At 38.8% G+C, this 21,746-nt stretch overlaps 1 protein-coding gene across 1 annotated transcript in view; it reads left to right on the top strand.

Annotated features, from left to right (window-relative positions):
- The window catches only part of LOC136832166 (alpha-L-fucosidase-like), a 17,136-nt gene extending 7,344 nt beyond the window's left edge, over window positions 1-9,792 (top strand). The window contains exons 2-9 of the mRNA XM_067092909.1: window positions 3,069-3,239; window positions 3,430-3,678; window positions 4,160-4,323; window positions 5,287-5,488; window positions 6,608-6,748; window positions 7,673-7,835; window positions 8,889-9,021; window positions 9,205-9,792. Of these exons, the coding sequence (XP_066949010.1) occupies window positions 3,069-3,239; window positions 3,430-3,678; window positions 4,160-4,323; window positions 5,287-5,488; window positions 6,608-6,748; window positions 7,673-7,835; window positions 8,889-9,021; window positions 9,205-9,321 (1,340 nt within the window). The 3' untranslated portion in view covers window positions 9,322-9,792. The remainder of the gene's footprint in view (window positions 1-3,068; window positions 3,240-3,429; window positions 3,679-4,159; window positions 4,324-5,286; window positions 5,489-6,607; window positions 6,749-7,672; window positions 7,836-8,888; window positions 9,022-9,204) is intronic.
- Window positions 9,793-21,746: the final 11,954 nt, after the last annotated feature.

Genomic DNA, 21,746 nt, shown 5'->3' with positions numbered 1-21,746 from the left:
ACACATGTGGAAAGGAAACAGATACAAATGAATTAGTAATAGATACATATTTACACAGGAAAAAGTATGAGCGATATCGAAGAAAACGGGTGGTTCACCATAGAAAATCCGCTCAGTGGGGACTTTACAGATGTGCCTAGTCGTACCGATCTGACAAAGCATGAGATAAAGATCAGAGATGGAAAAACTTTTAAACAGAAAAGTTAAGTATACCTTAGTTTTACCAGACCACTAGAGCATATCACTTATCACCTTTTCATCGAGATGTTTTGAAGAAAGAAGTGGAGTATTTGTTGCAGCACAGATTAGCAGAACCCAGTTCAAGTCATTATAGTTCTCCTTGTGTGTTAGTGAAGAAACCAGATGGCTCAATTAGGATGTGTACTGATTATAGGAAACTGAATTCTTTAAGTGTGGCTGACAATTATCCCTTGCCTCTTATAGATCAATTACTTGATAATATTGGGCAAGCCAAATTTGTTTCCAAGATAGACTTGTTGAAAGATTATCAAATTCCCTTAGATGAGGATGCTAAGTTGCTGTCAGCTTTCATAACTCCTTTGGACTGTATCAATATACTGTTTTGCCGTTTGGTCTGATGAATGCACCTGCAACATTCCAACGAGTGATGGATCAACTGCTAGGATCCATAGAAGGAGTTGGTGTATACCTTGATGACGTTGTGATTTATTCTAACACATGGGAAGAACATCTGACAACTTTAAGGAAAATGTTCAAGAAACTACAGGAAGCAGAAATAACAATCAACTTACAAAAAAGTGAGTTTGGAAGGGCAACTGTTCAGTATCTGGGATCTGAAGTTGGAAAAGGCCTTCTCACTCCTGTTGATGCTAATGTAGAAGGTATCCGTAAAGATACCCGCCCCCGCCCCCTACTGCAAGGAAACAACTATGAAGATTTTTGGGCATGGCTGGATTTTATCACCGATTCTGTCCAAATTTCTCAGCCATAGTAGCTCCCTTAACTGACTTAACCAGTCTGAAGACAAAGTTTGTTTGGACCCCAGAATGTCAAGAATCATATGAAAAGGTTTTAACTTCAAGACTAGTGCTTCAAGCTCCAGACTTCAATGAGAAGCTTGTAATACAAGTTGATACATCCGACTGTGGAATTGGAGCTGTTCTACTTCAAGAAGATGACAGCAGTATTCTGCATCTAGCGTGTTTCATGTCTTCAAAGTTGAAAAAACATCAGAAAAATTATTCTACAACTGAAAAAGAAACATTAACATTAATCACAGCATTGAAAAAGTTTGAAGTATATGTGAACAGGCCCTAGAATGAAGAAATTTTAGTGTTGTCTGACCACAACCCTATCTCATTCATCAATAGGATGAAAAATAACAATCAGACTCTGACCAGGCAGTCTTTATGCCTCCAACAGTATAATGTAAAAGTGAAACATATGTCAGGAAAAGATAATGTCATAACAGATTATTTATCCTGCTGTGAATCGTTGGATTCAAACCCAGGATAACTAATCTTCTGGGGGGAGGAATTTCGTGATATTGTCTTGTAATATGCATAGCATTCCATGATTTTGATACATTTACTATTCTAGTTATAATGTGTCCTGTGTAATAATAATAATTGTTGAAATATCGTATGTAGTGTAATGTCAGACCCTAAAAGAGTTAGTGATGTAGATAACTTAACAGAGTATTCTAGAATTAGTAATATGTTTTAATAATAATGTAGTATGTACACATGTACATAAATATACATACATACACACACACACACACACACACACACACACACATATATATATATATATATATATATATATATATATATATATATATATATATATATTTTATATGCACATGTATTATATACATAATATATATATTGTCACAATGCGTAACAAGTACCTGGTTATTATACAACTGATCACAGAATTCAAAAATTTACCTTACTTCAGCCAGATACCGGAACTCTCATAGCAATAAAAATTACGACTGAGTACTTTAAAAGGTAACGGTGATCCCTTAACAAACTTACTAATCACGTGAGAAATCAGACTAAGTTTATCAAAACAAGTGTGAGGTATCAACAATTAAACAAGAAATATACCAGAGCAAAAGGGCATCACTCCATCAAACAAATTTTAACTGTTTCCCTGGTCTTAATTCACTTCAGCAAAATTAAAGGAACAAAACATATTTATCAATTTGCCTTATGCACACAATAAATCCTATTCATATATATATATATATATATATATATATATATATATATATATATATATATATATATATATATATATATCTATATCTATATATATGTAACCTCGTAACTTCTCTGGTTCCTTAAACTTCTGAGATACGCTTTTCACTTCAAGCCTGAGTCCTATTGGGTAATAAACAAAGAGGTTTCTATAGTAGGATTTAAACCAACTCTTGAGAGGTTCCAGATGAACGCTCCCTTGTTTCTGCAGCACTTCGATTCAAGTGCAAAATATTAATCAAAAAGCTATTTTCTCACATTCTGGGTCTGTTTCGTCCCAAGATATTTTCGAGAGAACTTGTATATAAGTATTATGTAGACATTGACAATATATGCCTGTTGGTAAGATACAAACATCAGACGTATAAATCAGCATGGGAGGTAAGCCTTCTTTCTGTCAAGTTCTAAGATGATGGTATGTCAATAAAATATTGCTGCTCATCAAGACTGTGTAGTCAACCTGCCTAACAAAACAGGAAAATGAAAAATTGCGCACCTGAGTACCCCCTCCCCCCTTAAGCCATGGAAGTATGGAAGGCCACAGTCAAGAAGAAATAGCATACTAAATGTGGCACTTAAGATGACTCACTTGCCACAAATAGCAGAAGAGGACAGAACAAGACTGAAAGGAAAGACCCCAAGCTACACAGATGTTTCATTCCTTGCAACTCCTGGTGGTCTGAATGCACAATCAGCTTCAGTGATTTGTGATTTTATGAAAAAGCTAAGCATTGCTTTCAGAACACTAAGGGATTTCTTTTATCAATTTACATTAGTGGTATTTTGGGAGATGTGTATGATCCTGAAAATGTTTTGCAGGCACATGTCTTCTGGTTGGCGTCCTGGCCAGGTACGACCCATCATGGGATTCCTTAGACACTCGGCCTCTCCCGCAATGGTACGATGATGCTAAAATTGGGATCTTTGTTCACTGGGGTGTCTTTTCTGTCCCTTCCTTCGGTTCGGAATGGTTCTGGGAACTCTGGAAGAGTGAGTACCTGTAGATGTTTACACTTGTTTCTATACGCTATGTGACTAGCACGATTCTTCATGAAAAAATGAAATGCTATCAGATTTGCCAAGCATACTACCCTTTCTTACACATGATTTATCGTATTAAAGCCAGACTCGTTTGTTTATGCAAATTAATTGACTATTTCATATTTTTTCCTTCACCTAGAGGCTGAAAACCCTTACTACGTCAACTTCATGAAGGAAAACTATCCTCCCAACGCCACCTATCAAGACTTCGCTTCCCAGTTCACTGCAGAGTTCTTTGACCCTGAAGAATGGACGGAGGTTTTCAATGCTTCAGGGGCTCAGTACATCGTGCTTACTAGCAAGCATGTTGAGGGCTACACTCTTTGGCCCTCGTCAAATTCTTGGAACTGGAATAGTATGGATGTTGGGCCAAAACGAGATTTGGTCGGTAAGGAATATTTTCATAGTTTCCTTTCTCTGTGAATTTCTTAATTTGAGAACATGATCAGGTAATGATATACAAAATTTCACAGAATATATGTGTACCATTAACTCTATCAAACCTTCTCTTTCATATCTTCTGTACTAACACAAGATCTAGCATTTTTTTCTTTCCTATCTTGAAATTTCCTTAATATGATTATTTATATTGTTTAAGGGCCACAAATTCCCAACAATCAAGCCTTCGTAGAACACATTTACCACAAAGCTTTTTCCATCCCAAGCACTACAAACTGTTAACTGTTCCATTTAATTCTCTACCACCTACCTTTACATTTAAATCATCCAGCACGACTACCCTTTTATGTTCAAAAGACCTTATTAAACTTTCACAGTCTTCCCTCTTGCCATACTCAATTATCTACCTTTCACAGTGACCCTTTGTACCTTTTAAAGCACATCAATCTATTTTATTTTTCCGGATACAGGTGATTTGGTCAGTGCACTGAGAACAAAAGCCCCCCATATTCACTTCGGCCTGTACCACTCGCTCTACGAGTGGTTCAATCCTCTATACCTGGAAGATAAAGCTAACCTGTTCCAAACCAACGACTTTGTCGTCTCGAAAACGTTGCCCGAACTCTACGACATTGTAAGTTCGAAAACAAACCACAATCTATTTACTGTTTCTTCTCTTCAGTGTTTCAAAATATACTAAATTTGTTTTCAGTGCTATATTGTTACATTAAAAGTAATTTTTAAGACGTCTAAGAATTTAGCTAGTGTTTAAAAAACTACTTCCATTTGTATACACGACCAAAAGTAATACTGCGTAAATTTAGAAAATGAAAAAATTATATTTAGCCTTTTTTGATATCAGGGCATATCTGGGTCTTATCGTGGTAGGGCAATCACAAGCTCGCTCTCTCTCTCTCTCTCTCTCTCTCTCTCTCTCTCTCTCTCTCTCTCTCTCTCTCTCTCTCTCTGCATTTTTTAAACAAGAGGGAGACAAAGTTTATTTATTTTAAAAAATAATATAAGCAATCTTTGTGTGCGATAAGTCAACAAACGTTCTATATGGTGGTTTATAGTTGGAGTCCGTGTATACATAAGGATTTTTATCAATGATCCGATAGATTTGAAAACGTCTGTCTTACAAGACTGCAGGTTGTTATTAGGTTTGTTAAAATAACGTCCGCTTCATAAAGGATAAAAGAAATAACAGAAAGACTACGTAAGCTTTCAGGTCCTGTCTTTGGAACCTATGTTGATTACTAGCTTTAGACTCACTTTCCAACATTCCAACGAAACCAGCTTATGAATATATGAATAGACGGTGGATATATATGCTAGGGCTGTGGTACGATAATCCTAAACATACTTGTACCCGAAAAACTATCCTTTAAAATTATGTAACAAGGGAAAAAAGTCTACAAAGGTAACTTAAAACCTAAATAAACCCACACGACAGATATGTTTTTCACTCTCTTCCAGGGGTTCGTTAATGTGTTAAGATTATTTGATTTAGGGAAGTGGACTCGTCTCTACCACGAAAAACTATGATGAAACCTTCATGAATAAGCACATACTATTTTCCCAATTATTTCTCGCGTAGGTCAAGACGTACAAACCCGAAATCATTTGGTCCGACGGCGACGCCGAGGCTCCGGACTGGTATTGGAACGCGACGGTTTTCCTGGCGTGGCTCTTCAACGACTCGCCCGTCAAGGAGACGGTGGTCGCCAACGACCGCTGGGGTATGGATATCCACTGCCACCACGGCTCTTTCTACACCTGTCACGACAAATATAACCCAGGTGATTACTATATACATCGCCCTTTTGGTACCTGAAGCCTGTTTTGAAATATTTAAAAGACTTCAGTAGGACAAGGATGGCCTAAATTCCTCCTTCGGTTGTTTTCGTTTTTAAGGGTCACCATGAGAAATAAAAGGTTTCTGTATATTAGCACGGCAGCAATCTAGCCTTTTTTTAAAATCTGAGTAACGACGGATGAAAAATTTAAGTTTATATACTTGAGAGGTTCCCACATTTTGGGTGAGATCTGTTCACTTATTAGAATGGCTTTTAGTAATATCATTTTAAACTGAAAAATAAATCACTGTCGTGTGTGTAAATATATATAGAACATAAATATTCTCTACGGTCACTGTCATCGGATGTATAATGTACATATTTAGTAGCCACGACCTTTTCACATTTCAACATTTCCTTACACGCTTTGGATACGCTTTTCAAGACAAGTGTCTGAAACACCAGTAAGAAAAAAATTAAGAATCCTTTTCTCTCAGAAGTGGGATTTGAACCCACATACTCAAGACCGAAGTTACCGCTTATAGTCCACTATGCTAATCCAGCAGAGAAAGAAGGGAAGGCTTCTTTATATCTCATCTCGGATTCAAAGCGTGTAGTGATAACTGATAAGCATATCCAAAGTGTGCGAGGAAACCGAAACCTCAAAGGGTTATTGTGCCTACTAGAATGCACACACACACACACACACACACACACACACACACACAGCTAAATGGTGCAAACTTTGGCCTAGGTTCGTTGGGACTAGGGGTCATCTTTGGCCTACTGTCCACAAACTCACCCACCTGTAAACAGTTTGTGGTGTCACGGAGGATGTTAAAATGACTACTGTAAGTTACGTCTGACTAGGGAAAATTAACTTAGGATTTATCTCTTAAGTAATAAAGTGAAGGAGTTTCAGGCAAGGAAGTTTGGTGGGGGGAGACCAGCCACATATAATCCTTATAATACTGAAGTACTCTGTTTTGCAGTGGTATGAATCTCACACAAAACAAACACCAGTCAAATAAGTTTTTGGTTTTCAATGAAAAACGAAACTTACTTTCGACATGAATTTTGCAGGAATGATACTTGAAAACCTTCCGTAATTATCTTCTGCAGGTACAGTGCAACCATTCAAGTGGGAGAACTGTATGCCAATGGACAAGGGGTCTTGGGGTTACAGAAGAAACGCACCTCTCACTGACTACCTAACCATTCAGGAAATCATTACACAAGTGGCTGAGACGATCAGCTGTGGAGGTAAGACATCTTTCGGTTTTGATTTGATTTCGTGACAATTTTAGGCTGTCGAGCCAAGCACTGCGGCACTTTCAACTCCCAAGATAGTGAAAAGAGAGAGTTGGAGTGGTTGGACAGCAAGATAAAGAGATAAACAAAATAAAGGAGATGAAGTAAAACGACCTGAAGGTGGAACTGGAAAAGAACCCCTCGTGTGCACTGAGTAGTAATGGCCAGAGAGGCTGAACAGCAAGACTGAAGAGACGAAGCGTAGGGAATGGAGGTAAAATAAAAACTGATGTTGCAAAAGCTGTTGATATTGAGACTTCTGAAACTCCAGACTCCACAAACGCTCATAACAGTGTGTTTCACGAACACCTACTTTGATTAACAAGAGCCAAATTCACATACGTTGGCTTACATACGTTCGACAGATGCAATAGATATATACACTTTTAAACTGCCTAAACTGTTAGCTCTTCATGAGGTTCGAATTCTATATATATATATATATATATATATATATATATATATATATATATATATATATATATATATATATATATATATATATATATATATATATATATATATATATATATATATATATATATATATATATATATATATATATATATATATATATATACATACACACACACACACACACACACACACATATATATATATATATATATATATATATATATATATATATATATATATATATATATATATATATATATTCAAAATCTCATTTAAGTTCCTAGTGTAGGTTCGTCTTTGTCACTCGTAACATATTATCTACTTACATACTAAAAGTGCAATAAAACAACCAACACAGCCAAGAGTGAGATTTCGGAACAGCAAGGAGACAGTGAGGAACAAAGCTTTTAAAAAATTCGAAGCCTTTTAAAACAAAATCCTTTCCGGTTTCGAATACAGGAAACATCCTACTCAACATTGGACCGACGAGGGACGGCCGTCTCCCGCCCATCATGGAAGAGAGACTGAGGCAACTAGGGGCGTGGCTTGGGACGAACGGGGGCGCCATCTACGGGTCCCGCCCTTGGGTGCACCAGAATGACTCCGTGACTCCGGGTGTTTGGTAAGTATGAGTTCTCTCCTCTTTGTGTTATTATCTCGTTTACTTTTGCCAGGACTGTACAAATAAATTAAGTCTTTTGCGTAAAGTATGTGTTGTGCTTTGAATATTTGCGAACACGCACACACAAACACATGCGCACACACACATACATATATATCTAAGGAAGCACATATGAGCTCAAAGGAATATATATATATATATATATATATATATATATATATATATATATATATATATATATATATATATATATATATATCCTTTGAGCTCATCTGTGCTTCCTTAGAGTAAAAAATTCTCCTGACATTATTTCTAAAGACAAGGCTTCATGAAATGTTTTCCAGTTTGGTTCCCCTTCATGCTTACAGTTTAGTTGACATTTCACGATTGTGCTGAGTAATTAATTTTCTTTACATTCGTGTTATTATTCGATAAAGGATTACATTCACAATATGGCTTTGAGAATAAACAAATTTCCGCAATGAAGAATAAATGTTACCAAAACCCTTGCACGGCGGGAAAGTTGATTCAGTTCATGTAAGGTTAATTGTCAGTACAGGAATGCTGACCTACATTGGCTTCATTCATTTTAATGACCTCAAATGGGGGTCATTAGCTGATTACATCAGAGAATACAGTGATAAAATATTTAAGCAAACAACTGACACATTTTACATGATAAAATTCTGTTCATTAGACTTTATATTAACACAATATAAAGTTCCTTTTATAAGACTTCATGTTAATACCATATGAAATTTATTTTATTGGAATTAATAAATACAATATAAGATTTCTTTCATGGGATTTAATGTAAGAAAGAACACTTCCAAACTGAGAAATGATGAATATTTCACGACTGTTTTAGGCACTCTTGAAAATTCTGTCGTGTGGTACACTGCAAAAAATATGACAATATATGTTCTTCATATGACAAGCAGTTTGCCAAGGGAATTTGTCACGTGATATCTCATGTCCTTACTGGCTAACAAAATAAGATGTTATGTCAAGTACCTTGTTATGAGTATTTTCCAAATCTGATCTGATCACAAGGTTTACTGCCAAACCGGGAGTGACTTACGCCATAGTCCTCAGCTGGCCGAAGAATCACAACCTGCTTCTTGCGTCTGTTGCACCAACTGAACGCACCCAGATTTTCCTCTACGGTTACGACGACATGCTGGAGGTATGTCCTGCCAAACTAGCAGACACTTTTCATCACATTATGGAGCGTACTCTTTATAGAATACCAAAGACTGGATCAATTCAGCGTTTATTCTTCTTCTCTTCATCTTGAAACATGACGGCATGCTGCACATATTCGAAAAAATTTGAAAACCACGAACTTTACCTCATTTTTCCTTTCCAGTTCAAGCCTGGGACGAAAGGGGTGACCGTCGTCTTCCCAGACATGGCAGAGGTCAAAGGCCAATGGGCCTGGGTGCTGAAAATGACAGGGGTCAATCCTGCGGCACCACGGGGCTGACAAAACTGATTGTGGTCCCAGTCATCTTTGCATGAACATAATAAACTGAAGTAACAAAAGTCTAAAGCTCTCTTATATGTTCCCTGTTCTGTACTTCTTGTCGTGTTTTCATTATAATTCTATCATTCCGCTCCAGCCAATAGGAGGTTTCCTCCTCTCCCCCCTCCCCCAGGTTTGACAACCAATCAAAAATCGCCAAAAATTCTTTCTTTTATAATCTGATCATTTAACATAACATAGTTAATTATAAATACATTTAAAGAATCTATTTTAAGCGTGTTTAGTTTTATTTCAACACTTTCGACAAAAAGTTTTGATTGAGAATTTTGTCTTTTTAGTTTTTTTAATAATTATGCCTTTCATTCTAAGACACTCAGTCTTTGTCAGTCTGAGGGTGAAATGCTGGAACTCAAAAAAATCACGAGGTAAAATGACGAATTGAACTTGACTGAATAAACACCTGTCTTTACAGATACACGATTTATTGTCCACCAAGCAAAACTGCAATAAATTCCCTTCCGAGTAATAAATAGTTTATCGGTATTCATGCCACCTACTTTCCAGCCAAGCGAAAGGAAAAAGATAAAAAAAAAATAATCATGAATCTTGACCGGATTTTTGAAGCGTTGCTTTGAGGTATCTGTCTTTAATACGTCTGTTTTAAAGTCAGTTTCCACCGTAACAGAATAGAACAGAATATAGAATTTAGGCCAAAGGCGAAGCGCCAGGACCTGAGGTCACTCAGCGCTGAAACGGAAACTGACAGTAAAAAGGTTTGAGAGGTGTAGCAGGAGGAAAACCTCAAAGCAGTTGCACTATGAATCAATTGTTAGGAGAGGGTTGAGGAAAGTAAAATAGAAAAACGAAAACGGAGGTACAGTAAAAGGGATGAAAGGAAGGTGCCGAGGGGACGCAGCAAAGAACCGTAATTAATGCCATTAGTGCACTAACCCCCTATGGAGAATTTTTATAATAAGACACTGGTTTTGGTCTCATTTTGAAGCTGAATGCTTGATAAGGCTAAAATAAATCTTAAAACGAGTCCAAATGATGTAGGCTATTTAAGTTAACTGAAACTGCCAAGGCTCAATTTCGTCCGAAAACGCAACTTCAGGAGTCATTTTGTTCATAAGGTGATCGCTTGAGAGCACTTCTGCTTGCTTTGTATCACTTAAGAGCAGCTCTCTCTCTCTCTCTCTCTCTCTCTCTCTCTCTCTCTCTCTCTCTCTCTCTCTCTCTCTCTCTCTCTCTCTCTCTACCGGACCTAGTTTCAATAAACCTGTCTCTCTCTCTCTCTCTCTTTGTCACAGACTTGCTTCAAAGGGTCGAGACGTATATAACAACTTTTTAAACTGTCGAAATATATTTGCCTGCACCTTTAATCACATGGCGAGAGCCGGAAATTTCCGTCCTGAAAATGGGCAAAAAATAAAAAAGATGAAGCCGTTGAAACAGATCTTGTTTCACCTTTCCCAAGATGAAACAATGTCAACAATTAATATTCACTTGATAAATCTTTTCATTATAAATAATCACTTCATACATGGTTTTGTTATTAATATTCCCTTAATAAAACTTGCTGTAAATATCTAATTTTTTAGGTTACGGATTTGTCGGCGAGTGTGCGTGATAATTTGTAAAGAGAGAGAGAGAGAGAGAGAGAGAGAGAGAGAGAGAGAGAGAGAGAGAGAGAGAGAATTATCTCATTATTTTCCTCATCTCGTAATTTCTACCGAACATTCGAATGCTCACTCGTCCCGTTCCCGATTCAGTTTGTGATTCCATAACCCCTGTGATTCAGATTATCAGTCATCATGAAGTGACCGTTGCGAAGGTCGCCTACTTTAGAAAGTGGCCGTTAAATGTAAATCCGGTTTACAGTATTTTTTTTCTCCCTTTTTTTTTACAGAAGGCAAGTGACGCAATGGGCAAGGCGCCTCGGGTTTGGTCCACAGAGAAACTAGTTCATTTTTCCGTGTTCAGCTTCTCTCTCTCTCTCTCTCTCTCTCTCTCTCTCTCTCTCTCTCTCTCTCTCTCTACTTTAGAATGAAACGGTAGAATGTCTAATCGATGTGCTTGGTGGATTGATTACAATAAATCAATTCGTCAAAAATCGTAAAATATCTTCGCGTAAGAAAAGATGACTTGTCATGATTTGCAAATTTCGTCTTAATGAGAGTCTGATTCGCCTCAATTCATTAGAACTATATATATATATATATATATATATATATATATATATATATATATATATATATATATATATATATATATATATATATATTTTATCACACCGTGATTTATATACATTCATAAAGTTACAAATGTTTATATACATTCATAAAGCTAAAATATCCAATTCATTCTGCTACTTCAGGAATATCCTCGATGGGGAATTATCACCGAAGGAGAATTTTTTTTATGATAAATGGATCGGAACCGCCGGGTCTCGATCCTTCGACACGGTACCTTCCAGCGACTCCATTCGAAACCATTGAGCCACCAAGAGAGGTATAAGTTAATGCCGAATCTGCCGTACTTATTTACCCGTCGAGAGAGGAGAAATCGTACTTGGCTTCGGCATTAACCCACCTCCACCATGGATATTAAGTGACATTTGTAGCTTCATGAATATTATACATACATACATACATATATATATATATATATATATATATATATATATATATATATATATATATATATATATATATATATATATATATATTCACTCTGTATATTGGAGTCAAAACTAGAGCAATGGAGGAAGATACTGGAAGACACAGGATTAAAGATCAGTAGGAAGGAGACTGAATATCTAAGTTTTAATGAAGATGAAGACTTCGAGATTAGTATGGAAGGGACAAGGTTGAATCAAGTAGAAAAATTTAGGTATCTTGGTTCAACAGTGGCTGATGATGGAAATTTGGATGCAAAAATAACACAGAGTGCAGGCTGGATGGAAAAATTGGAGAAAGGTTAAAGGAAGAATGTATAAGATAAGAAAGGAAGAGTGTATAAGACAGTAGTGGGACCAGCTTTGATATATGGAGCAGAAACATGGCCGGTAAAGAGAGTGCAAGAGAAGAAATTGGATGCCGTAGAGATGAAAATGCTCAGGTGGATGTGTGGAGTAACAAAAATGGACATGATCAAAAATGAAAGAATAAGAGGAACTACTACAGTCGTAGAACTATCAAAGTAGGCCCAGGAAAGAAGACTGCAGTGGTATGGCCACGTGATGAGAAGGGATGAGACATATGTCGGGAGGAGAGTGATGCAGATGGAGATGCCTGATGGGAGAGCAAGAGGAAGACCAAAGCGAAGGTAGATGGATGTGGTTAGAGAAGACCCGAGAGACAAACAATTGTCAGAGGACGATGTGTTTGACCGAACCAGGTGGAGGAAAGCTGTCAGAAACATCGACCCCACATGGAAGTGGGAAAAGATGCAGAGAAAGAATATATATATACTGTATGTGTATGTGTGTGTGTGTATATGTATATAGTTCTAATGAATTAAGGCAAATCAGACTCTCATTAAAACGAAATTTGCAAATCATAACAAGTCGTCTTTTCTTACGCGAAGATATTTTACGATTTTTGACGAATATATATATATATATATATATATATATATATATATATATATATATATATATATATATATATATACTGAATAAATAAATATATATATTTATATATCTATACATATACAGTATATATATATATATATATATATATATATATATATATATATATATATATATATATATATATATATATATATATATATATATATATATATATATATATATATATATATATATATATATATATATATATATATATATATATTCATGTATATAAACCCTTAATATCAGACAGATAGATGTATTTTCTAAAAACACCTTAACAGAAAGGATTAAACTTTATGTTACAGATAGGATATTTGAGTTCAGGCCACAACCTGACTAAAAATTTTGGCCTGGCCTCGGGAAATCAACTATCACCCGTACTAAGTAACATATACGTGGTATTTTTTTTTTTTTTTACATCACCAGTATTTCTCTATGAAATAGATATCATTAGATGTCCTGACAGAATTAGACGATGCACTGGAACTCTCTACTTAAAAATTTTTATGTTAAATGCCATATAAGAACTCATATACAATCAACGGACAAAACAGATAGCATGTATTTTCTAAAATTCATGTGACAAAGTCGTTGGGCGCCGAAATGTTAAACCACTGGAAAGGAGAAATTACACAGGATAAAAAAAATGTGTGAGTTAATCACAGGTAACAAATGCAGTGTGTATGTGTGTTGTGTGTGTGTGTGTGTATTCTGTGAGGAAAACTCAGAGAATTATTCATTCAAAGTACAGGAATAGCGATTAAAAATGACAAAACTGGCCTGGATGGTCCTCTGGAAATCAACTATCTCTTTCTTCTCTCTCTCTACTAAGTAACCTATGTAATATTGCTGACATACACAGGCTTCGAGTTTTTTTTTTTTTAACCTATAATCAAAACATATTTACGATGTATTTCTCCCTCAACTGTCTATGTTAGATATCATTAGATCATGATCCTGACAAAGAGCACCGTAGACGATGCACTGTGAGAGGCTCTCTAAACATCAGTAAAAAAAAACCCACTGTTTTGATGTTAAAATGCCATACCTAAGAACTCATTGTATGTTCCTTCTTGTCAACGGACTGGTGATCTTAAGTTGTTTCTTGTCCCGAGTTTTTCCCCAGAACTACTGGTGATCCCAGCACCAAAGGATGTGATGTGCGTTGTCAATGTCAGTCCTGCACGTCATTCATGCTGACAAAGTCGTTGGACACGTCTACAGCTGCAGAATGTTAAACCACTGGAAAGGAGAAATTACACAGGATAAAAAAATGTGCCACATTGACAAGGAACCTTAATCATCTCCCAGGTAACAAATGGATGTCCATAAGTTGTTTCTTGTCCCCATGTGTTCATAAGTGTGTGTGTGTGTGCTTCTTGTCCCCATTCTGTCCCCAGAGGAAAACTCAGAAGCATTATTCATTTTTGTCCCAAAGCAGGGGTGTTCATAGGTTGCTTCTTGTTCCCAGAAGCATGGATGTCCATAAGTTATTTCTTGTCCCCAGAAGCATGGATGTCCATAAGTTGCTTCTTGTCCCAAGAAGCATGGATGTCCATAAGTTGTTTCATGTCCCCAAATGACAAACTAGGCAGGGGCTGCAGATGGTCTGGCTGGAATGGATGTCCATTTGTTTCTTTCCCCAGAAGCATGGGTGTTCATAAGTTGCGCTTCTCTCTTCATAAGTTGCTCTCTCTCTCCCTCTCTCTCTCTCTCTCCCTCTCTCTCTCTCTTTGCTCTCTCTCTCTCTCTCTGAGAGCTTATCCTCTTTGATGTACGAAGCCCTGGGAATGCATTGCTGACATACACAGGCTTCGAGTTTATTTGAGTCCCCCAACTTCCAACAAAAAATTAACCTATCAAGTAATCAAAACATATTTACGATGTTACTTGCTATTCAGTTCCCTCAACTGTCTATGTTAGGACGTCACGCCCTGTCTCAGGGGGTTCATGAGTCATGATTCCTTGGATGAACAAAGCAGCACCGTGAACCTGTTTTTTTTTTTTTTTTGGGTGGGGAGAGGCATGGGTGTTCATAGGATTCTTGTCCCCAGAACATCAGTCAAGTTGCTTCTTGTAAAACCATGGGTGTTCATAAGTTGCCTTTAGTGACGTCCCCAACAATGAACTAGGTGTACATGGATGTCATAAGTATGTCGACTGTGTTCATTGGGTCCCCAGTTGTATGTTCCTTCTTGTCCTCAGAAGGACTGGTGATCTTAAGTTATTTCTTGTCCCAAGTTTTTCCCCAGAAGTACTGGTGATCCCAGGTTGCTTCTTGTCCCCAGAACACTGGTGATCTTAAGTTGCTTCTTGTCCCCAGAACCATTGGTGATCTTAAGTTGCTTCTTGTCAAAGCATGGGTGTTCATAGGTTGTCTTGTTCCCAGAAGCATGGGTGTTCATAAGTTGCTTCTTGTCCCCAGAGGCATGGGTGTTCATAAGTTGATTCTCCCAGTTTGCACTCATTTCCATTACATCAAACTTCTTGTCCCCAGAGGCATGGTTTTCAATTGACTTGTCCCGTCTGTTCAGCTGCAGACATGTCATTGTTCAAAACCTTCATCATTTCTTGTCCCCAATGGAGTGTTCATTCTTGTTCCCAGAAGCATGGGTGTTCAAATTGGTCCCCAGAGCATGGGTGTTCATAAGTTGATTCTTGTCCCCAGAAGCATGGGTGTTCATAGGTTGCTTCTTGTTCCCAGAAGCATGGGTGTTCATAAGTTGCTTCTTGTCCCCAGAGGCATGGGTGTTCATAAGTTGATTCTTGTCCCCAGAAGCATGGGTGTTCATAAGTTGCTTCTTGTCTCCCAGAAGCATGGGTGTTCATAAGTTGCTTCTTGTCCCCAGAAGCATGGATGTCCATAAGTTGCTTCTTGTCCCCAGAAGCATGGGTGTTCATAAGTTGCTTCTTGTCCCCAGAAGCATGGGTGTTCATAAGTTGCTTCTTGTCCCCAGAAGCATTGGTGATCTTAATTTGCTTCTTGTTCCCAGAAGCATGGATGTCCATAAGTTATTTCTTGATCTTATTAAACTGGATGTCTTTTTTCATCCCCAGAAGCATGGGTGTTCATAAGTTCCCCATAATGGGTGCTTCTGCTTCTTGTCCCAAGAAGCATGGATGTCCATAAGTTGTTTCTTGTCCCCAGAAGCATGGATGTCCATAAGTTGTCTTCTTGTCCCAGAAGCATGGGTGTTCATGTCTTCTTGTCTCCCCATAAGTTGTTTCTTGTCCCAAGAAGCATGGGTGTTCATAAGTTGCTTTCTTGTCCCCAGAAGCATGGGTGTTCATAAGTTGCTTCTTGTCCCCAGAAGAAGCATGGATGTCCCCAGAGGCATGGGTGTTCATAAGTTGGGTGTTCATAGGTTCTTGTCCCCAGAAGCATGGGTGTTCATAAGGATGTCCATAAGTTGTTTCTTCTTGTCCCCAGAAGCATGGATGTCCATAAGTTGTTTCTTGTCCCCAGAAGCATGGGTGTTCTTAAGTTGCTTTGCTTCTCGTCTCCCAGAAGCATGGGTGTTCATAAGTTGCTTTGCTTCTCGTCTCCCAGAAGCATGGGTGTTCATAGGTTGCTTCTTGTCCCAAGAAGCATGGGTGTTCATAAGTTGCTTTGCTTCTCGTCTCCCAGAAGCATGGGTGTTCATAAGTTGCTTCTTGTCCCCAGAAGCATGGGTGTTCATAGGTTGCTTCTTGTTCCCAGAAGCATGGGTGTTCATAAGTTGTTTCTTGTCCCCAGAAGCATGGGTGTTCATAAGTTGCTTCTTGTTCCCCAGAAGCATGGGTGTTCATAAGTTGCTTCTTGCCCCAGAAGCATGGGTGTTCATAAGTTGCTTTCTTGTTCCCAGAAGCATGGATGTCCATAAGTTGTTTCTTGTTCCCAGAAGCATGGGTGTTCATAAGTTACTTCTTGTTCCCAGAAGCATGAGTGTTCATAAGTTGCATGGATGTTCATAAGTTGTTTCTTGTCCCCAGAAGCATGGGTTTTCATAAGTTGCTTCTTGTTCCCAGAAGCATGGGTGTTCTTCTTGTCCCAAGAAGCATGGGTGTTCATAAGTTGCTTTGCTTTTCGTTCCCAGAAGCATGGGTGTTTGTTGCTTCTTGTCCCCAGAAGCATGGGTGTTCATAGGTTGCTTCTTGTTCCCAGAAGTTGTTCATTTGCTTGTCCCCAGAGGCATGGGTGTTCATGTCCCCAGGTGTTCATAAGTTGCTTCTTGTCCCCAGAAGCATGGGTGTTCATAAGTTGCTTCTTGTCCCCAGAAGCATGGGTGTTCATAGGTTGCTTCTTATTCCCAGAAACATGGGTGTTCCCCCAGAAGCATATGGGTGTTCATTCAGTTGCTTCTTGTCCCCAGAAGCATGGGTGTTCATAAGTTGCTTCTTGTCCCAAGAAGCATGGGTGTTCATAAGTTGCTTCTTGTCCCCAGAAGCATGGGTGGGTTGCTGTTCCCATAAGTTGCTTCTTGTCCCAAGAAGCATGGGTGTTCATAAGTTGCTTCTTGTCCCCAGGAGCATGGGTGTTCATAGGTTGCTTCTTGTTCCCAGAAGCATTGTTCTTCTTGTCCCCAGAAGCATGGGTGTTCATAAGTTGCTTCTTGTCCCCAGTTGGCATGGGTTTTGTTTTTGTCCCCAGAAGCATGGGTGTTCATAAGTTGCTTCTGTCCCCAAAGCATGGGTGTTCATAAGTTGCTTCTTGTTCCCAGAAGCATGGGTGTTCATAAGTTGCTTCTTGTTCCCAGAAGCATGGGTGTTCATAAGTTGCTTCTTGTCCCCAGAAGCATGGGTGTTCCTTCTTGTCCCAAGAAGCATGGGTGTTCATGTTTGCTTCTTGTCCCCAGGAGCATGGGTGTTGGTTGCTTCTTGTTCCCAGAAGCATGGGTGTTCATAAGTTGCTTTTTGTCCCAGAAGCATGGGTGTTCATAAGTTGCTTTTGTCCCCAGAAGCATGGGTGTTCATAAGTTCCTTTTTGTCCCCAGAAGCATGGGTGTTCATAAGTTAAGTTGCTTTTCATAAGTTGTCCCCAGAAGCATGGGTGTTCATAAGTTGCTTCTTGTCCCCAGAAGCATGGGTGTTCATAAGTTGCTTCTTGTCCCCAGAAGCATGGGTGTTCATAAGTTGCTTTTTGTCCCCAGAAGCATGGGTGTTCATAAGTTGCTTCTTGTCCCCAGAAGCATGGGTGTTCATAAGTTGCTTTTTGTCCCCAGAAGCATGGGTGTTCATCCCAGAAGCATTGTTCTTCTTGTCCCCAGAAGCATGGGTGTTCATAAGTTGCTTCTTGTCCCCAGAAGCATGGGTTTTCATAAGTTGCTTCTTGTCCCCAGAAGCATGGGTGTTCATAAGTTGCTTTTTGTCCCCAGAAGCATGGGTGTTCATAAGTTGCTTCTTGTTCCCAGAAGCATGGGTGTCCATAAGTTGCTTCTTCTCCCCAGAAGCATAGGTGTTCATAAGTTGCTTTGCTTCTCGTCTCCCAGAAGCATGGGTGTTCATAAGTTGCTTCTTGTCCCCAGAAGCATGGGTGTTCATAAGTCAGAAGCATGGGTGTTCATAGTTGCTCCTTGCCCCCAGAAGCATGGGTGTTCATAAGTTGCTTCTTGTCCCCAGAAGCATGGGTGATCTTATGTTCCTTCCTTCACAGAAGCTTTGGTGATGGTACGTCCCTTCTTGTCCTCAGAAATATTGATGAAAGCAAGTTCCTTCTTGCCCGCAAAATTGTTCTGGTGTGAAAGCGCCTGGAAACTGGCCTTACCCTTGCAGGTGACGCCGTGAAGGTTAGATATATACCATCAGGGACTTCAGCTCTATAAGTCGGCCAGAGGCGACTCGACGAGCACTGAAATGTATCCAAGGACAGGTAGAACTTTCTTTCTGTCGCTACACAACTTTTATTGCCTCTATTACCTGAATATCATATCTTGGTATGTATCTCAGTAGGCTTCCGTTTTGCTCGAGTTTTCCTAACCTGATATATTCATACAGTTTCTGTTTTTGGAACGTGCGAATCTAAATAAATCTGATATGAAGATTAGTGTGTGTTTTCCTTTCAGTACATTTTCAAACATAACCTACCACAAAGATATACACGAGCAAGCATCTGTCTACATTGCTCTCAAACGATCACTGCTGAATCATTTCTCAGAGTTTTGGTAGAAGCAACACCAACAAAAGGAACCAAGTAATATCAAAGCAGTTATGAAATCCGACTGCCAATACACGATTTGAATGTGATAACTTTCGAAACAAAAGATGGAAAATTCAGTTATGGCTTTTGTTGAAGTTGCTGCCCCTTATGCCTTTTATTTCCAGTCTCCCTTCTCGGTGTGGAGAGAGAGAGAGAGAGAGAGAGAGAGAGAGAGAGAGAGAGAGAGAGAGAGAGAGAAGCTGGCGGACAACGAGTAGTCAAGCAAACGTGGCGAGTACACCCTTCGTGAGATGGATTCCATTCCCTGCAATTCTGTTTCTGTTCTCTTTCGTTAAACGCCCCAAAGCGATGACCAGTGCCCAGTACATTCCAGGAACAGTCCACGGTTTATCGCTATGACTAGAAAGGCCCGTGTGTTCATTTCGACTTTTCGTAGCTATTCTCTGAAAGTGAAATCCTTCATATTATGTAAGGCCCTTGGGACGCACTTTTTATGTTCTATGACTCAATAGGAGACATTTGTTTTCCGCACGTTGTTACAGGGTTTGTAAAGTGATCAGTGTATGTTGATAAAAAAACGGTCTAGATCTCAATTATCCGGTTACTTTAGATTCCTTTCAGCGCTAAACAGAACCTACAGAGCGGCTCCCTGCTCGGGCTAATCTACAAGGTTCTTTGGGCATCATTTTCCCTTGGCGACCTTCCACCCTACCCCACCCAGAGATTATCAGACGAAATTGCAACATCCCTGCCTTAATGAACGGCAGCAGTTTGGAGGCGAACCTCCTCACTTTGAAGGGAGCTGACACCCAACAGGAAATGAGGGCAACCGAAATAAAAAGACAAATGAAGAAAGAGAAATCTCATCTTGCATGTTCTCATTACACTACTGGATTTTTTTTAAGGTTAACGAAACGTACATACAAGTCTCTTATATCCAATCCACACTTTACAAAATCCAGCAACATCTGAGGTCTGCTGATAACCGACCTCCGTTGAAAACATGAAATTATGAGACGTTGGTTAAGAAAAAACCACTGTATCAAACCAAGTTTAAGTGAATCAATATAAAACAAGCTTTCGACCTTCAATAAGGTCCTCTTCGGCTATACAGCTGTATAAAACGTGGTTTTATATAGTGGTTTTTCTTAACAATTCAAGAGTAACAAGAAGCATGTGTTTTTATAAGTGAAATGAGACAGTCTTAGAAAGAGAGTGCGCCTCTGCCCTTATCGTAAATACAGAGTAAGTAGGAAGCGTGACCTTGACCACTGATCACTGGACCGAGCAAACAGTCAACTGTCTCGTGGAGTAGAAAGCTCTAAAACCCCTGATTGTACTTACAGTGGTTGAAATGGACTCCATGATGATGAGAAAGATGAGAAATCGGCACAATCTCATCAACAAGGAATCATCTGGAAGGAGGTCACCCGATGAATATTTCCAAAGAATTCCTTCCGTATCCTTCCCGAGAAGTGGCGTTGAGAAACACACAGGCAGAAAAAAGGTGAAAACGTTGCCGTGTGACCCTCGCATTCGACAAAGTCTTAGGAAAGCTCTTCGTCAAGATTCCCGGAGGAACAGTCGATAAACATTTGTAAATGAAAGGGGCTTCGTCAACATTGCTAACGGGAAAAGGCAAAATGATCTCTCCAAACGCTACAAGAAATTTTCTTGGCTAAGAAACGAGAGAGAGAGAGAGAGAGAGAGAGAGAGAGAGAGAGAAATACTGGAAAAACAAAAACAAGAGGAGACTGCAAGAGAAAATTGGAAAAGAGAGTGAGTAAACAAGGAGAGAGAGAGAGAGAGAGAGAAAGGGGGGGGACAAATATTGGAAAAACAAAAACAAGAGGAGACTGCATGAGGAAATTGGAAAAGAGTGAGTAAACAAGGAGAGAGAGAGAGAGAGAAAGGGGGACAAATATTGGAAAAACAAAAACAAGAGGAGACTGCAAGAGAAAATTGGAAAAGAGAGTGAGTAAACAAGGAGAGAGAGAGAGAGAGAAAGGGGGGGGGACAAATATTGGAAAAACAAAAACAAGAGGAGACTGCAAGAGAAAATTGGAAAAGAGAGTGAGTAAACAAGGAGAGAGAGAGAGAGAGAGAGAGGGGACAAATATTGGAAAAACAAAACAAGAGGAGACTGCAAGAAAATTGGAAAAGAGAGTGAGTAAACAAGGAGAGAGAGAGAGAGAGAGAAAGGGGGACAAATATTGGAAAAACAAAACAAGAGGAGACTGCAGAGAAAATTGGAAAAGAGTGAGTAAACAAGGAGAGAGAGAGAGAGAGAGAGAGAGGGGGACAAATATTGGAAAAACAAAAACAAGAGGAGACTGCAAAAAAATTGGAAAAGAGAGTGAGTAAACAAGAGAGAGAGAGAGAGAGAGAGAAAGGGGGACAAATATTGGAAAAACAAAAACAAGAGGAGACTGCAAGAGAAAAATTGGAAAGAGAGTGAGTAAACAAGGAGAGAGAGAGAGAGAGAAGAAATAGGGACAAATAAAAAACAAAAACAAGAGGAGACTGCAAGAAAAATGGAAAAGAGAGTGAGTAAACAAGGAGAGAGAGAGAGAGAGAGAGAGAGAGAGAGAAATACTGGAAAAACAAAAACAAGAGGAGACTGCAAGAGAAAATTGGAAAAGAGAGTGAGTA

The sequence above is a fragment of the Macrobrachium rosenbergii genome, chromosome 4 (assembly GCF_040412425.1).
Source record: "Macrobrachium rosenbergii isolate ZJJX-2024 chromosome 4, ASM4041242v1, whole genome shotgun sequence".
NCBI lineage: Eukaryota > Metazoa > Arthropoda > Malacostraca > Decapoda > Palaemonidae > Macrobrachium > Macrobrachium rosenbergii.
The sequence above is the reverse complement of the archived record's forward strand: the minus strand, read 5'-3'. Positions and strand labels throughout refer to the sequence as shown.